The 14,765-nt window shown below is 39.2% G+C and overlaps 1 protein-coding gene across 3 annotated transcripts in view; it reads left to right on the top strand.

Annotated features, from left to right (window-relative positions):
- The window catches only part of CEP162 (centrosomal protein 162), a 92,729-nt gene that overhangs the window by 43,157 nt on the left and 34,807 nt on the right, over positions 1-14,765 (top strand). For all 3 annotated transcript variants that reach the window (XM_082405919.1, XM_082405920.1, XM_082405921.1), the window contains 5 exons: positions 6,022-6,155; positions 6,423-6,650; positions 7,192-7,332; positions 9,511-9,623; positions 11,535-11,640. In XM_082405919.1, the coding sequence (XP_082262045.1) occupies positions 6,022-6,155; positions 6,423-6,650; positions 7,192-7,332; positions 9,511-9,623; positions 11,535-11,640 (722 nt within the window). The remainder of the gene's footprint in view (positions 1-6,021; positions 6,156-6,422; positions 6,651-7,191; positions 7,333-9,510; positions 9,624-11,534; positions 11,641-14,765) is intronic.

The raw sequence follows: 14,765 nt of genomic DNA on the forward strand, positions 1-14,765 counted from the left end.
TAAAGGTAGAGCAAGAACGTCAGTGGGGGAGGTCACAGTTTTCAATAAGATAGAGTAGGCCTCATTGAGAGAGAGCCATTTGAACAAAGACTTGGAGGAGGTAAAGGAATTGGCCATGTGGATAGCTGGGGGAAGCATATTCCAGAAAAATGAAATGACTAAATAGTGCCAAAGTCCTGAAGTAGGGAGGGATGCCTGGCATGTTCAGGAAGCAGCATGGAAGCCCATACGGCATGGGCAGCGTGGGCAGAGAGGGTAGGAGGAGGTGAGATCGGAGAGTCACGGGAGAGGCACAGGTAGGCTTTTCTAGGGCATTTTAAAGACTTAGGCTTTCACTCTTAGTGTGAAAACATGAGCCACTGAAAAATTTTGAGCATGGGAGTGATTCATCTAATTATCCTTTAGACAGATTTCTTTGGCTGATACCTAATAGACCATATATGTACAAACATATGCACACACTGTAGGGGACACAGGAAGAAGCTCAGAGCCCAGTTAGAAGGTGATGTTAGGAATGCAGGCTAGAAGTGATGGGGCTGGAACCAGTGTGGCAGCAGTGGTGGTGATGAGAAGCGGTTGGGTAAGGGTATATTTAGAAGACAGAACCAAAAGTCTAAAAGATCGGTTTGGGGTTGTGAGAGAGGAGTCAAGAATGATGGCAACTGGGAGAATGAAGTTACTCTCTCGCTGGGATGGGGAAGGCTGAGGGGGAGTAGATCTGGGGGTGGAGAGAAGACCAGGAGTTCAGTTATCGAGGTGATAGTTTTGAGATGCCTGTTCCACACACAAGTAGAGAAAACAAGGAGGCAGTTAGGTAGAAAAGTCTAGAGTTAAGAGGGTGGTGTGGACTGTAGGTTTCAGACGTTAAAGATGAATATTTTTGAAGCCATGTTTGTTTGGGTTTTTTTAATTGAAGTATAGTTGATTTACAATATTGTGTTAGTTTCAGGTGTACAGCATAGTGAAATTTTTTTTTTGCAGATTATATTCCATTATAGGTGGTTACAGGATATTGGGTATAATTCTTGTTGCTTATTAATTTTATGTGTAGTAGTTTGTATCTGTTAATCCCACACTCCTAGTTTGTCCCTCCCACCCCTCTCTCCCCTTGGTAACCACAAGTTTGTTTTCTATGTCTATGAGTCTTTCTGTTTTGTATATACATTCATTTGTATTATTTTCTAGGTTCCACATAGAGGTTATATATAGTATTTGTCTTTCTCTGTCTGACTTAACTTCACTAAGCATAATGTTCTCTGAAACTGATGAAGATTATCAAGAGAGCATATCTAGAGAAGAAAGAACCAGGGCCTGAACCCTGGGCATGCTAACCTTAAGAGGTCAGGAGGAAAAGGAGTAACCTGCAAAGAAGACAGAGTAAGGCTGGAGGAAACCTGACTATGTGGGATCCTGAAAGCCAAGTGAAGACAGTGTATAAAGGAGAATTGATCTGCTCTATCAGTTGCTGCTGAGGGCTAAAGAAAGATGGGGACTGACAGCTGGCCTTTGGGTTTAGCAAAAAGGAAGCCATCAGTATTGGACAAGCAGTTTCCGTGGATATGTGGCTGTGAAAGGCAAATTGAGTGGGATTAGGAGGAGTGCAGTTGGATACTTTGAGTTCTAGACCACCCTGGAGGAAAGGGTGTAAAAGGTAGGAAGAAAAAAATGGGGCAGTAGCTGGCATGGAAGTGGAGTTAGGAGAAGCCTTTTATTTTGCTTTGTTTTGTTTTAATGGGAGAAATAATAGTTATGAATGAATAATAGTTTGTTTATGCATTTTGGAAAGATGCAGTGGACAGGAAGAAATGCATGATGGAGGGGAGAATTGCTAGAGCAGTGTCCTTGAGTAGAGGAGCTGGCTTGGGATCCAGTGCACATGGGAAGGGTTGGCTTCAGAGAGGACCATGGACAGTTTGCCTGTGGGCAAGCAGATAGGAAGGGGGAAGATGTGGGTACAGACTGGTGGGTGGGTAGAAGTGGTGAGAGGTTGCTTCCATTTTCTCTGAGAAGTAAAGTACAATGTGATCAGGTGGCAGTGAAGTTGGGGCAGGGGTGTTGGAGGAGGGAAGATGTGAAAAGGCAATCCTGGAGGGTTAGACTGCAGCAGGAAGCGTCGGCGTGCAGTTAGTGACCATGAGTGTAAGTTGAAACCAGACAGAGTGTGTGTGTGTGTGCGTGTGTATTTGTATATGTGTGTGCACAGCCACATTCTACTGCATGATTGCAGGTGTTGGGTAGTTGTATAGTTGGGTTTATCAAGAGGCGTGGCTTTTGCCAAATGAGTACAGTGAACTGAGAGAGGAGCAAGAAGGGAGAGACCAACGTATGTGGAATGTTAGTTGATTCATGAAAGAAGAAAAGACATCGGGGGGGTGATACAGCATGACACAGGCAGGACCACAAAGTGAGTCCCAGGGGGTCCCAAGGATTGTGGGAATCCAGGTGGGAGGAAGGATTGATGGAGAGTAAATGAGTTACTGGTGATAGAAAAAGATCTAGAGCGCCAGTGGGAGAGAGCAGCTGGGGCGGAGAGGCACGTATATACAGGGGTTGAAAGGATCTCCTGTGCGTGTATGGAAATAACTGAGAGTGAAGACAAGTAATGTCATGGGGTGGGAAGGAAACGAGGGGGTTGGTATAGAGGTTGATAGATGAAAGTAATATTTTTATGGATATTTTTCCCTATTTCACAATTTCATAGTGCTTATGACTACCAAAATAAAAAAAACACATCAGTAAAATTCATATTAAAGTACAATGGTAAACTATGACTGTCTATTTTTATACTGAGCTACTTTTTCTCATTAGACTATCCATTAAGTATGATTTTTTAATCTCTGTCTTTTTATTGGAAAATTGCCCAGAGTGACTTTAGTTTCATTTCCAAAGAACTGGAATTCCTTTGGGGTGGTGGTTACTTGTCACAGGCTGGGTCTCCAAGAAGCAGACCCTGAGGCAGAGTTGAGTGTCCAGAAAGTCTAGAGACTGTGCTTGGGATCCACATTGGGTATGATGAAGAAGAAGCCCAATGACTGGGGCTTATGCAGTTAGAAGGCTTCTTTTTTTCACGTAACCGAGAAACCAGGGCTCGTCAGTTCATAGCTGGTGCAACTGTGCAAGGACCCTTCTTTCCTGCTGCAAAATCCTTAGTCAGTGACTTTTGTCTTCCTTGTCACAAGATGGCTACACAACCTCCAGGCCTGTCAGGAGGAGAGGTGAAAGGTAAAAGGTCCCTGCCTGTTAACTCAGCAGCTTCTTAATCAGAAAAGCGGTCACTTTCTTGGAAGTGCCATGTAGGAAACTTTTGCTTTCATCTTATTGGCCAGAACTTTGATCCTTTGTTTCCTTCCCACCCCTCTCCCCAGTTGCATGGAGTCCAGGGGGATGGGTGTTTTTAACTGGCACACTGCTGCCCAGGGCAAAATTAGGTTTCTGTTAATAGGGAGGAAAAGGAGATTGGCAGCTAGTGGTGTCTGCATGTGGTGGTTTTCCTTTTTATTCTAAATTAATTTTCTTGGGCTATTGCCTCTTATATTTTTATCTTTAGACTAATACGTTTACTGTCACAAAAGGAATAGTTGCTCATTATTTAAATTAAAAAAACACAGAGAAGTAAAAAGAAAGCAATAATTAGCCAGAAACAACTGAGGTCACACTGGGTGAGCCTCTTTCCATGCTTGTATGTATGTCCTTGTCCAGATCGAAGGAAGCGGGGATGGGAGCTGGAAGGAAGGAGACAGGCAGGACAAACAGACAAAGCATTTTATAAGAACAGATCACACTTCATAAGTTCTTTTTAAATAAAGTATTAGATTTAGTTTTACTTAAATCTGTAAGACGAGAAAGAAACTTCATCCTAAGAAATATTACATCTCAAAAGATCCCTTTAAGAAAATAGACTGTGAAAACCTCTGAAAGGTTGCCAAAACCATGTTGTTGTTTTTACCTACATTTTATACATTATCGGTTTTCCCTTCTATGAAATATGAGGTAGTAAAACCCCCAGTCACATGCCTGCTACCCATTTTTTTTTTTTTATAAATTTATTTATTTATTTATTTATTTATTTATTTTTGGCTGTGTTGGGTCTTCGTTTCTGTGCGAGGGCTTTCTCCAGTTGCGGCAAGCGGGGGCCACTCTTCATCGTGGTGTGCGGGCCTCTCACTATCGCGGCCTCTCTTGTTGCGGAGCACAGGCTCCAGACGCGCAGGCTCAGTAGTTGTGGCTCACAGGCCTAGTTGCTCCGCGGCATGTGGGATCTTCCCAGACCAGGGCTCGAACCCATGTCCCCTGCATTGGCAGGCGGATTCTCAACCACTGCGCCACCAGGGAAGCCCCTGCTACCCATTTTTGTTGGATTTATTTTTACTTGTTCAGGATATATTTATTTTATTCTCTCCAGCGACTGTAATTCTCCTCAACTTTTGAATGAGGGTCTTGGTTCTGGCTATGAAAGGGCCAGAACGCTTTTCACCAGTCCCTTATCCATCGCTACTCCATTCTGGAATTATTTTGATTGGTTTCTTATTTGACTGAATTTTCTTAATCCATTGTTTTTTCAAGAAGGGTTCATGGGTTCCAAATTCTGCAGTGTTTTTTCACGTTTGAATTTTATATCCAAGCAAATTTTCTTTCAGGTATAAAGGGAAAAGATACTGTCCATGTACTATTATTGAAAATAATTACTTAGAGAAACCAAAATTAAGAACCTAGGAAGGGAGAATTGTGGTATAAAAGCACTGGCTGACTGCAGCTTGAGCAAGAAGCACCTGCCACTCTTGGCCACCACGTCCTAGGGAGAATCACACTGCTAGCAGAATCACACGCCATTCGTTGGCCATGTTGATGCACCTCCAGTGACTTGGAAGGATTAATGCCTGCTTTCACAGTGATTCAGACAGTTCCTTTATGAACACTTTAAGAAATTCCTCTAGAAAAACCTTCCACATCAAACAATCCATTAAGAAACTTCTCTAGAAAAACCTTCCACATCAAACAATCCAATTAAATATGATTACTACTCTATAAGGAAAATCCTGCGTGCCCGGAAGAGATTAGAAGGAAATCTCGGCCCGAGGTACTACTGGGGACGTGTTTCTTCTTTTGACTTTGCTGTATTTTCCAAATCTTTTAATGACCATGTATTTCACTTTAATGAAAAAGTAAACTCTGCATTTGAAAAGTTAGCATCTTGAAGAAATTATATTAAAAAGACAGATTTCGAATGCTTCATTTACATCTAAGGCAATCAAATAAATATTTACTCAGTGTGAAGTTCAGAATCTGTAATAATTGAATATGGGCCTCAAGATCTCTTCTAGGTATTTCCCTTAAATGTTTATTTTTATTATTAACTGAATAACTTACTGGCCTTAGAATTGTTTCCACTGTTTGAGGATTTATGAGGTACCTTTTAAAAGCTGAAAATCTGACCAGAATATATATACATTAATCACATTTTTTCTAATTTAATAAACAGGGTATTATAGCAGTATTATCATTTCATTTTTTAATTCTATTTAAACTACTTGTTATAAAGTTTCCATGTAATCTATATTATTCCAGTGATACTATATCTTGATATACATTACTTATAAAAAATGTGCTCTGAAAGCACACTTAATCTGAAGTAAAATGCTTCATAAAGTTATCAGCTGCTCTTTGATTCATGGTTTAGATATTTTTGTTACTGCTGTGAACATTTGACAGAATAATTATTGAAAAATAATAAAACCTGAAATTATCCCAGTCTACATTCTCCTCACGTTTATTTAGCTCCAGTTGCCATTTGACGTGAATCTTGTGTCCTTAGCCTTCTGTGTCAAACTGAGCAGATTGTTGATTGTGGGCAGGAGTTGGGAGTGCAGTGAAACAGCTGCGTGGCAGGCATCAGCCTGCTTTGTGATCCTCGTTTGTCTTCGTGTTCTCATTGTATTAGTACTTACTGTTACATAATTGCTGAATACACACTCAACTTAGTTTGTATTTGTGGTGCTTTTATCCATTGTTTACAATCTTTAGAAATCTTCTCTGGAACAAGACTCATCAGGCCTGCAGCTTTGGGTAAACCGGCACCCCAAACTGAAAGTTGCCTGGCGACTCCTAAGAAGTCTGAAGGTACCACAGAAGCTGATTCCTGTGCTCAGGTTCAGAATGTAGGTACTGAATTTCAAAATAATATTCATAATGTTTTTATGTTCTATAATTATATATTGAAACTAAATTATAAATAATGAAATATATGTAATTTCTTTTATGTTGACTGATATTCTTGTCACACAAGAATTTATTGATCTTCTTATACAGTAGAACGTTGTTAACCGTGTCATTTTTATTTTTTGTGGGTTTTTTTTCCCCTAACCACCTGTGTTCAAATCTAATATTATAACTCTACATAGTGAAGTAATGCTTTTCCTTTAAAGGATTCTTCAGGATACCATGGTGGGAACAAGGAGACAGAATTGATTATGCTTAAAAGAGTTCAGGAAGCAGAGGAAAAATGGAGGGGTGCCCAAGCCCTAATTGAGCAAATTAAAGTCACATTCTCAGAAAAGGAGAGAGAGCTGGAAAATAAGATGGAGGAACTAAAGAGACAACAGGAAAAGGAAATCTTCAGACTGAATCAAGACAATTATATTCTACAAGCCAAGGTACTAGACACATTGTCCTTTTTCTCCTTTTATTTAATTAAAAAAGAACTGGTCCTCCCCGCTAAATGCATTGTCATTTGCTTGTCCCTGGGGCTGCTTCACTTGATATATTTGCTGTATAAAACATGAGCATGGTTCCTTAGAGTGCCTCCTTACAGAAGAGCCTACATGGAACCCCCCAGGGGGGGGAATTGAAATTGAAATTGGCTCATTTTGATTGTTTTCTTGTTAGCAGTCCTTTTTGAAAACAAATCCCTTGGTTCACAGTGACCTTCATGGAAGACAGAGTTTCAGAAAGAAAGCTATGGAAGGTCTAGATTCAGAAAGCGACACTGTATAGCATTTCTGAGTTACTTCCATCATCAGAACTATCAGCACAAAGCACACTGAAGTGGTTTAACTGTAGTTGGTGTTACGATAATTCCACTGTGGTTATAAGGCAGTCTTAGGTTTATGTACCTCGAATTTTCTGTTATTCTTCCTCACTTCCCACTGTATCATTTCCTTCTCCAAATAAAACAATACCTGCATGTTCTCAAAGTTAAGTGGCTTTGAAGAATCAAACAAAAAACAAAGGTGGTTGCATTTTGGAGAAACAGCTGATCCTGTCACTGAAGAAAAATTGAAGCAAATCCAAAAAGAAATAGAAGAACAAGAGACGCTTCTTCAAGGATATCAACAGGTATGGCTCTTCAGCACATAGTGAGTTTGTCTTGAGATTCTTTGATTATAAAAATAAGGCATTTTGGGGCTTCCCTGGTGGCGCAGTGGTTGAGAATCTGCCTGCCAATGCAGGGGACACGGGTTCGAGCCCTGGTCTGGGAAGATCCCACATGCCGCGGAGCAACTAGGCCCGTGAGCCACAACTACTGAGCCTGCGCCTCTGGAGCCTTTGCTCCGTGACAAGAGAGGCCGCGATAATGAGAGGCCCGCGCACCGTGATGAAGAGTGGCGCCTGCTTGCCGCAGCTAGAGAAAGCCCTCGCACAGAAACGAAGACCCAACACAGCCATAAATAAATAAATAAATAAATAAAAATAAAAATAAGGCATTTAAAAATATTTCTGTGTCCATTTAACAGGTAATGGGAATTCTGGCAATGCGAGGAAGTAATAATTTGACTAGTCTGTACACTTCTCATAGGCAGAATTAAAGTGGTTAAGGGCATGGGTGCTGGATTCAAAAAAATCTGGTTTTAGACTTTGCTTCACTACCTGCTGTGCAGCCTTAGGCAGATCATTTCACCTCTCAGCCAGTTTTCTCATCTGTGAAGTGGGAATGAGGATAATAGTACCTGTCTCATAAGGTGGTTGTGAAATTAAAATAAGACAGTGCAGATCAACCAATTTGTGCCTTCCACACAGTAACCAGTTACTGCATGTTGCCTTTTACTAATTGTAATAGCCGTATTTCCTTAGAAACTGTCCTCTTTTTCTTTAATTTTCTATAATTTTTTCAGTAGATAATATTGGCTAGTTTTGATATTATATCAAAATATATAAATATATTTATATATATAAATTTATATAAATATAAATATATATAAATATATGAGAAATATAAATTTGAAATCAATTGCCAATGCCCTGAGAGTGAAAAACAATTGAATTAAATGGGAGAAAATGAGTGTGTCCTATAGAAGCCATACATTTGTTCTCTGGGATGATGGAGTGTTGGTGGTGTTGACCTGACAGTCAGCCAGGGCAGGTTTGGTGATCCCCAGAATGAGACTTGACTTAGTTTCTTTCCCATCACTCCTTTTTCTTAACTTCCCTCCCCTTCTTCTGTCTCATTACCTTTTTCTTTTATGACAACAATAGCCTAAGCATCCAGCTTACCGATAACAAGCATTTTCATTCCAGGGACATCCAGAGAAAGCATCACCACATCAGAGATTACAGCTTTTGCTGTAAATGAAGTTGTACTAATTTTGCAGGACACCCCACCATACAGTTAGTGAGAACTGTCCAAAACCCTTTCCTGTCATTCTGAGCTTGCTGTATAGAACATGGGTTTTAAGGGGGATTTCACAGACCTATGAGTATGCCAACCACCCACTCTCACAAAGATAATACAAAATTTATGTGTCTGTGTATATGTATTTTTCTGAGTTTCATTAATTCTGCAGATAATCAAGCACAGACTGTGTGCCAGGCACTAGGCCAGACATGGTGAGACAGTTCATAGTTTTCATTAGATCCTCAAAGGTCAGTGGTTTTCATCAGATTCTTGATTTTAAAGAGGTTAATAAGCCAGAGCATCTAAGCACAGATGGGTACTTTCTCCCCCTGATCTCACTGTTTGAGTCCCCCTTCACCTCAAGTCAGGTGCTGTACTGGGTCTAGTCTCTGCTCTGCTCCGTCCTGATCTTCCACAAACACCCAGTCTCTAACTCCCTGCTCACAGAAAGTTCCAGAAACAAACATGGATACCCACCGTGGGTACATCCAATTACCTCACGGCAGAAAGATGGGGCAAAAACAGAAAAAAAGAAGGTGCAAACAGTCCCACTGGCCTTTCCATCCCTGGTACATGAAGTCAGGATGTGGTTATTCCTGCAGTCTCTCCCCCATTTACTCCTGTGAAATGCAGTACATTATACCGACAGGCTCTTTGGTTTTGGGAATTTTTTTGCAACTTTTTTTTCAAGTAAGCATTTTGAGCATTTTAGAAAGAATTGTTTTCAAATAACAGATTTTCTTAGACAAATCAAAGAGTTTGAAAAAGATTTTACTTACTCAAAAACTGAAGAAATTTAAAAGCTTTTAAAAATGTTTAAAGGATGTATCTTTTAGAAGCAGATATACTTATGTAAGTACTACTGATTTTTAACTAAAACATAATTTTCCGTTTATAAAAAGGAAAACGAAAAATTGTATAATCAAGTGAAAGATCTCCAAGAACAAAACAAGAAAAATGAGGAGCGAATGTTCAAGGAAAACCAGAGTTTATTCAGCGAGTTAGCTGCCTTAAAGTAAGTCCTTTTAAAATTCTTAAAATCAAATATACATGGCCTATTTCTAAGGATTTTATTGTTATATTAATAAAACATTTAGTATACTTAGAAATTTTTAAAAATTGTACACTGATTTACAGTTTTGTAACTTTTGCATATTTAATATTCAGTGGAATTTCTCTTGGTGTTAGATGACTAGTACATACTTCAGTATTTTCAGTATATTCGTATTTGAGTTTGACATCAATTTCAGGAAATTGAATATTCCTTTTAAGCCTGAGATACTTGGGTAATACATCTTAGTAATAATGCTGTTAGTAATAATAGTAAAAGGAAAATACAGTATTATTTACTATCTTAGGTCAGGTTCCATACAAGTAGAGCCTGAGATGGGGATCCTCGTGGAGGTGATTTCCCGGAGGATAACTCCCAGGAGAAGGGGAGCAAGAGAAGCGAGATGGGGGCGGGTAGCAGGGGGGAAGGTAAGTAAGAATGTGGTCTCAACTGGAGGCTGGCTTCATTCTGCTCTCGCCAGGAGGCTCAGGAGAACAGATTGCATTGCAGAGTTGGCCCCTACTTGAGGCAAGTGGGGGGCAGCCTTTTGTACCCCCGAAGGCAGCCAGTCACTAGCTGAGGTGGGCCCCAGGAAGCGAGTGGGGGTATTCTCTGGGCCAGGGGGGCAGGGGTTGCTATTTGGCAAGGGCATTTCTCCAGAGAAGGAGAACCTGCGAGTTATTACAACCAGCGCTCACCGTGGCAGGCTGACGGAGCACCAGCACCCACTTAAGAATCAGTCATACTTCAGACTGTAAGGTCTTTGGGATTGTTAATACATCTGTCTTTAACACACTAAGTGAAAGAGCTGAACCAACAAATGTGGGCAGGCTAGGGTACTGTCTTCTTTTGGGAAATGACTGCCAGCTATGCATCATTTCACCTAAACACCTAAAACCTCAAATAGGACCGCTATCAGAAGAAATTTCTTTGGCTATGAATGTCATGTATGTTTTGTTTATTTACATACTTCTTCCATTTTTTTTGTAAGGTAACTTAGGGCATATGAGGCAGGGCTGCTGTTAGCTCACACTCATCTTTCGTGCAAAATAGAAAAAAGCATATCTTGTAGCAGACAAAGCTGGAAAGTACACAGGTTGGCAAGTGAGGGCACTTTTGTGTAAATTAGGAGGGGAAAAATGCCCCTTTCTCCTGGTAAGTGTGACCCCAAGCCAAGGCTGATAATCTGCACAGTTCTGAGGCATGAAGGCATTTACATCTGCTTTCTTCCCAGATGCTTCAATAAAGTATTTTAAAATTTCATTTCTGATAATGTTGCTTGGCTTTTAAAAGAGAATATCTATTCCAGGATCCAAACCTGAAGCTCTAAATGAATTTTCACAATGGAATAAATGGTTTCTTTAGAAAGTAGGGTTAGATGATCATATGTGTACTCCTAAACTTGTATAATATCTCTGGAAAAAAACAGAAAAATTGATTCTAAGGTACCAGTAGTAGACTGTGTTTGCTTTTGTTTGTTAGTTTCCATGGGTATGATTGGCAATTTGTGTTTCTCAGAAAGGAGTCTAGAATGATGTGACAAGGAGTACAGAACACCACAGGGGAAATGCAGCAAGTCTTTCCGGGAGATTGATTTTTTTTTCCTGAGAATTGGCAGGAAATATTTTTATATTACAAACAAACCAGTACTCTTAGGGTTTCGGTTCTTTTAGATTATACATAAAAATTTCACATGAAGTATACTTCTCTTTTAGTATTTTAGTATTGTAATCTTTAGTTTAAATAAACTTTCTCTTCAATGCCTCACATAGTTTCAACGTGCAAAGTGTTTTTAATTTTTAAGAATTGAATATTTTGTATTGAAAGGAGTACCTTTTAAAAATATATGTATTTTTTATTTTCAAAATAAATCAGAGAACAGGTGCATAAAAGTCGTTTCCTGTCTCAAGTAGTTGAAGATTCAGAGCCCACCAGAAACCAGAATTTTACAGATCTGTTAGCAGAACTAAGGGTGGCACAGGTAAGTTGCATAAGGATTTTAACCATTAGCGATAGGAAAGATTGTTATAAAAATCTCTACATGTGTAAAAAAAAAAAAATCTGCTTTTGTAATTTATGAATAAATAAAATCTGCTTATAAATTTCATACCAGTTAAAAGTTAGGAAATATCTAAGGTTAGCACTGGGACACGTGTGACCTTACTATAGAGGAGACAATGTGATGCTGGTTTTAGATGGCATCCTCTTTATAATCCAACCTCTCATCAGGCATTTATCACGTGGAGCCATGTTGGAGGCATAACCTTATTTAGGTCATGTATACCTAACTTCAAATTCCTCATTGGAAATGTACGGCTAAAATAGGAAAATAATTTGAAGATAATCATTCACCTTAAAAAGTTAGTTGGCTTTTCCTCTGTCTACCCAAGCGGACTGTGCACTTCTAGGGGGCGGAGACTATATCTGCAAATATGTGTGTCTGATGTGCCTAACACAGAGGTGAAATGCAATAGCTACTGTATAACTTTTTTCTTTATTTGTATTGAATTGTTATAAAGAATATGGCCTAGAATTTTCTAAAGGAGTATTTATCAATAGGAGAAGTTTGGGGATTTAGGGCAGATTAATTCTGTCTTAAGCAGAACAGTTCTATTCATTGCATGATTTTTATCACTCCTGTCACCAGGAACTATGCTCATAGCACCCACCAGTCGCTGCAACACTCAGAACCACTGCCACGTTTCCAGACATCTCCTGTGGGAGGGCAGTCAACTCTCCCTACTCCCTCCCATTAAGAACCATAGCACTAAACTATAAAGTCCTTCCAATCTATTTGAATGATTACATAAATTAGAAAAATTCCAATTACATATCACTTTTTAATTAGAAATTTATTATATAAAGTTAGGTTATATAGCACTTTAAACATGCCTTAGTTCAATAATTGATGCTTAACAGACTTGTATATAAAATACAGCTTCAAATATGAATCCATTAGAGAACTTTCTTAAGATGCATGTATGTATAGAATGATTAGATAGGTAGACAGATAAGTAGAAAGAAGGAATAAGTGATTGGACACCCGCACTTATCAGTGGGCCTCAAAAACTAGCAAGTTAGGAGAGCAATTAACATTGCTGAAGTTTATGAAGGCTTGGGAAAACATGGTAAGGTTTCAAGCACGGCATTAGCTTCATTTGAAGGCTGTTATTAGTGACCTTTTAAAAGTGCTACTTTGAACACATTTTTTTCTGACAAACGGGAAGCTAAAACTGCCACTGAAATCACTGGAAAATGCTGGCTAAAATGTAAGAAACATCTTGTAAATGCATAACCCAGCTCTCAAGAAAGTAAGGGGAATCTCTAGGGGTCAGAAATGAACAGGGATACAAACCTAGCAGTAAGCATTTCTCCTAGGCTGCCAGTTCAGTAACCACGAGCCTTGAGCTTTAACAACAAAGTAGAGATAGGACCCCAGGACTTCAAAGGGCCACATCCTTCAGTAAAACAGTGGTCTATGAAAAAACCCACCCACCTTCAGAAGGGGCTGAAATATCAAGAAAGCTTATCTGTCTTAACTTGATTTCTATATAGACAGGGGGAAAAAAAATCTCTGCTCAGTGTCTTACTAGTTGTTCAGTATAAATGTCATCCCTACTGCCGTCATTTGTGTTTTAGCATTTGAATTGACACTACTTTCAAGGGTTGGTCATAATCAAACTGGAAAAAAAAATAGCATAAAAGGGGGTCCTGAGTCAGTGATCATCTTTAGTGTGTTTCTTATAAACACATGCAAAACACTCTTAGGGGTATCCATCCTTAACCCAGCTCACATGGTATTCCTTCAGATAAAATGAAGCATGCTGATGTTATGCTCAGAATGCAGAATTACAAAACCCAGGGAAACAACCCCCCGTGAGCAGGCATGGGATGATTTAATAAACAGCAGGATTAGAACTCCAATCAAATTACTGAGTAGACTATGAAATAAATAGACTTTAAATGATTTAATATACAAAATAAGTGAGAAATTCAGTGTGAGGAAAGAACAAAACAGACTAGGCAAATTCAGAGAAAAATAAACAGAATAAGTAGAAAAATTAAATAGATCATACATAACTAAGAAGAAATTGGTAAACTGGAAGATAGATCTAAGGAGCTTAGAGTGAAACACAAAAAAATAGAGAAATGAAAAATATCAGAAATGTGAGATACTCTAGTATGTAATTAAATTTTTTTTTAAAGTAATGGCTAAGAAATGTCTAGAAATTATAAAAGAGATGAATTCTCAAATTCAGGAAATACAGTGAGTCTTGCTCAGGATACATAATTTAAAATCTGCATCTAAACCCATCATGGTGAATGTACCAAAGGCAGGGAACACCTTAAAAGAAATCAGAAAGGTACTTCCCTGGTGGCTCAGCAGTTAAAAATTCACCTGCCACTGCAGGGGACACAGGTTTGATCCCTGGTCCGGGAAAATCCCACATGCCGCAGAGCAACTAAGCCTGTGCACCAAAACTACTGAAGCCCGCGCACCTAGAGCCCATGCTCCGCAACAAGAGAAGCCACCACAGTGAGAAGCCCGCGCACCACAACGAAGAGGAGCTTCTTCTCACCGCAACTAGAGAAAGCCTGCGTGCAGCAACGAAGACCCAATGCAGCCAAAAAAAAAAATCAAAAAAAAAAATCAAAAAAAGTGTTAAAAATTATTTAGAGTTGTATTTATTTGTGCAAATATTGAAAGATGGAATGTCATGCGTTAATTTTCATTCACTTTGGTTTTCTGAGTTTAAATAGTTTTAGATCAAAAAATTCATACTGAGATAAATCTGTAATATAATACTCATATCAAACCTACTTATGTATAGTCTAATTTGTACCTTAAAAATTAATACCAATTAGTGTAGTCTTAAAATGTGAATTGTTTTTTTGTAAACTATGGATGGACACATACTAAAAGCGAAGGTCCTGAGCCCTGTCCTTCTAGATTCCCAGGGTGGAGAGGAGGTTGAGGCTGACTGCAGTTCGGCCAGTCAGTCAGGCAGACATCCTGGAGTTGGAAAAACAGTAGGTAAACAAGACAGACATGGGCCTTGCTCACTAGGAACCTATATTCTACCAGGGAAGACAGATAATAAGTAA

This window comes from Balaenoptera borealis, assembly GCF_965194805.1.
Source record: "Balaenoptera borealis genome assembly, chromosome: 9".
NCBI lineage: Eukaryota > Metazoa > Chordata > Mammalia > Artiodactyla > Balaenopteridae > Balaenoptera > Balaenoptera borealis.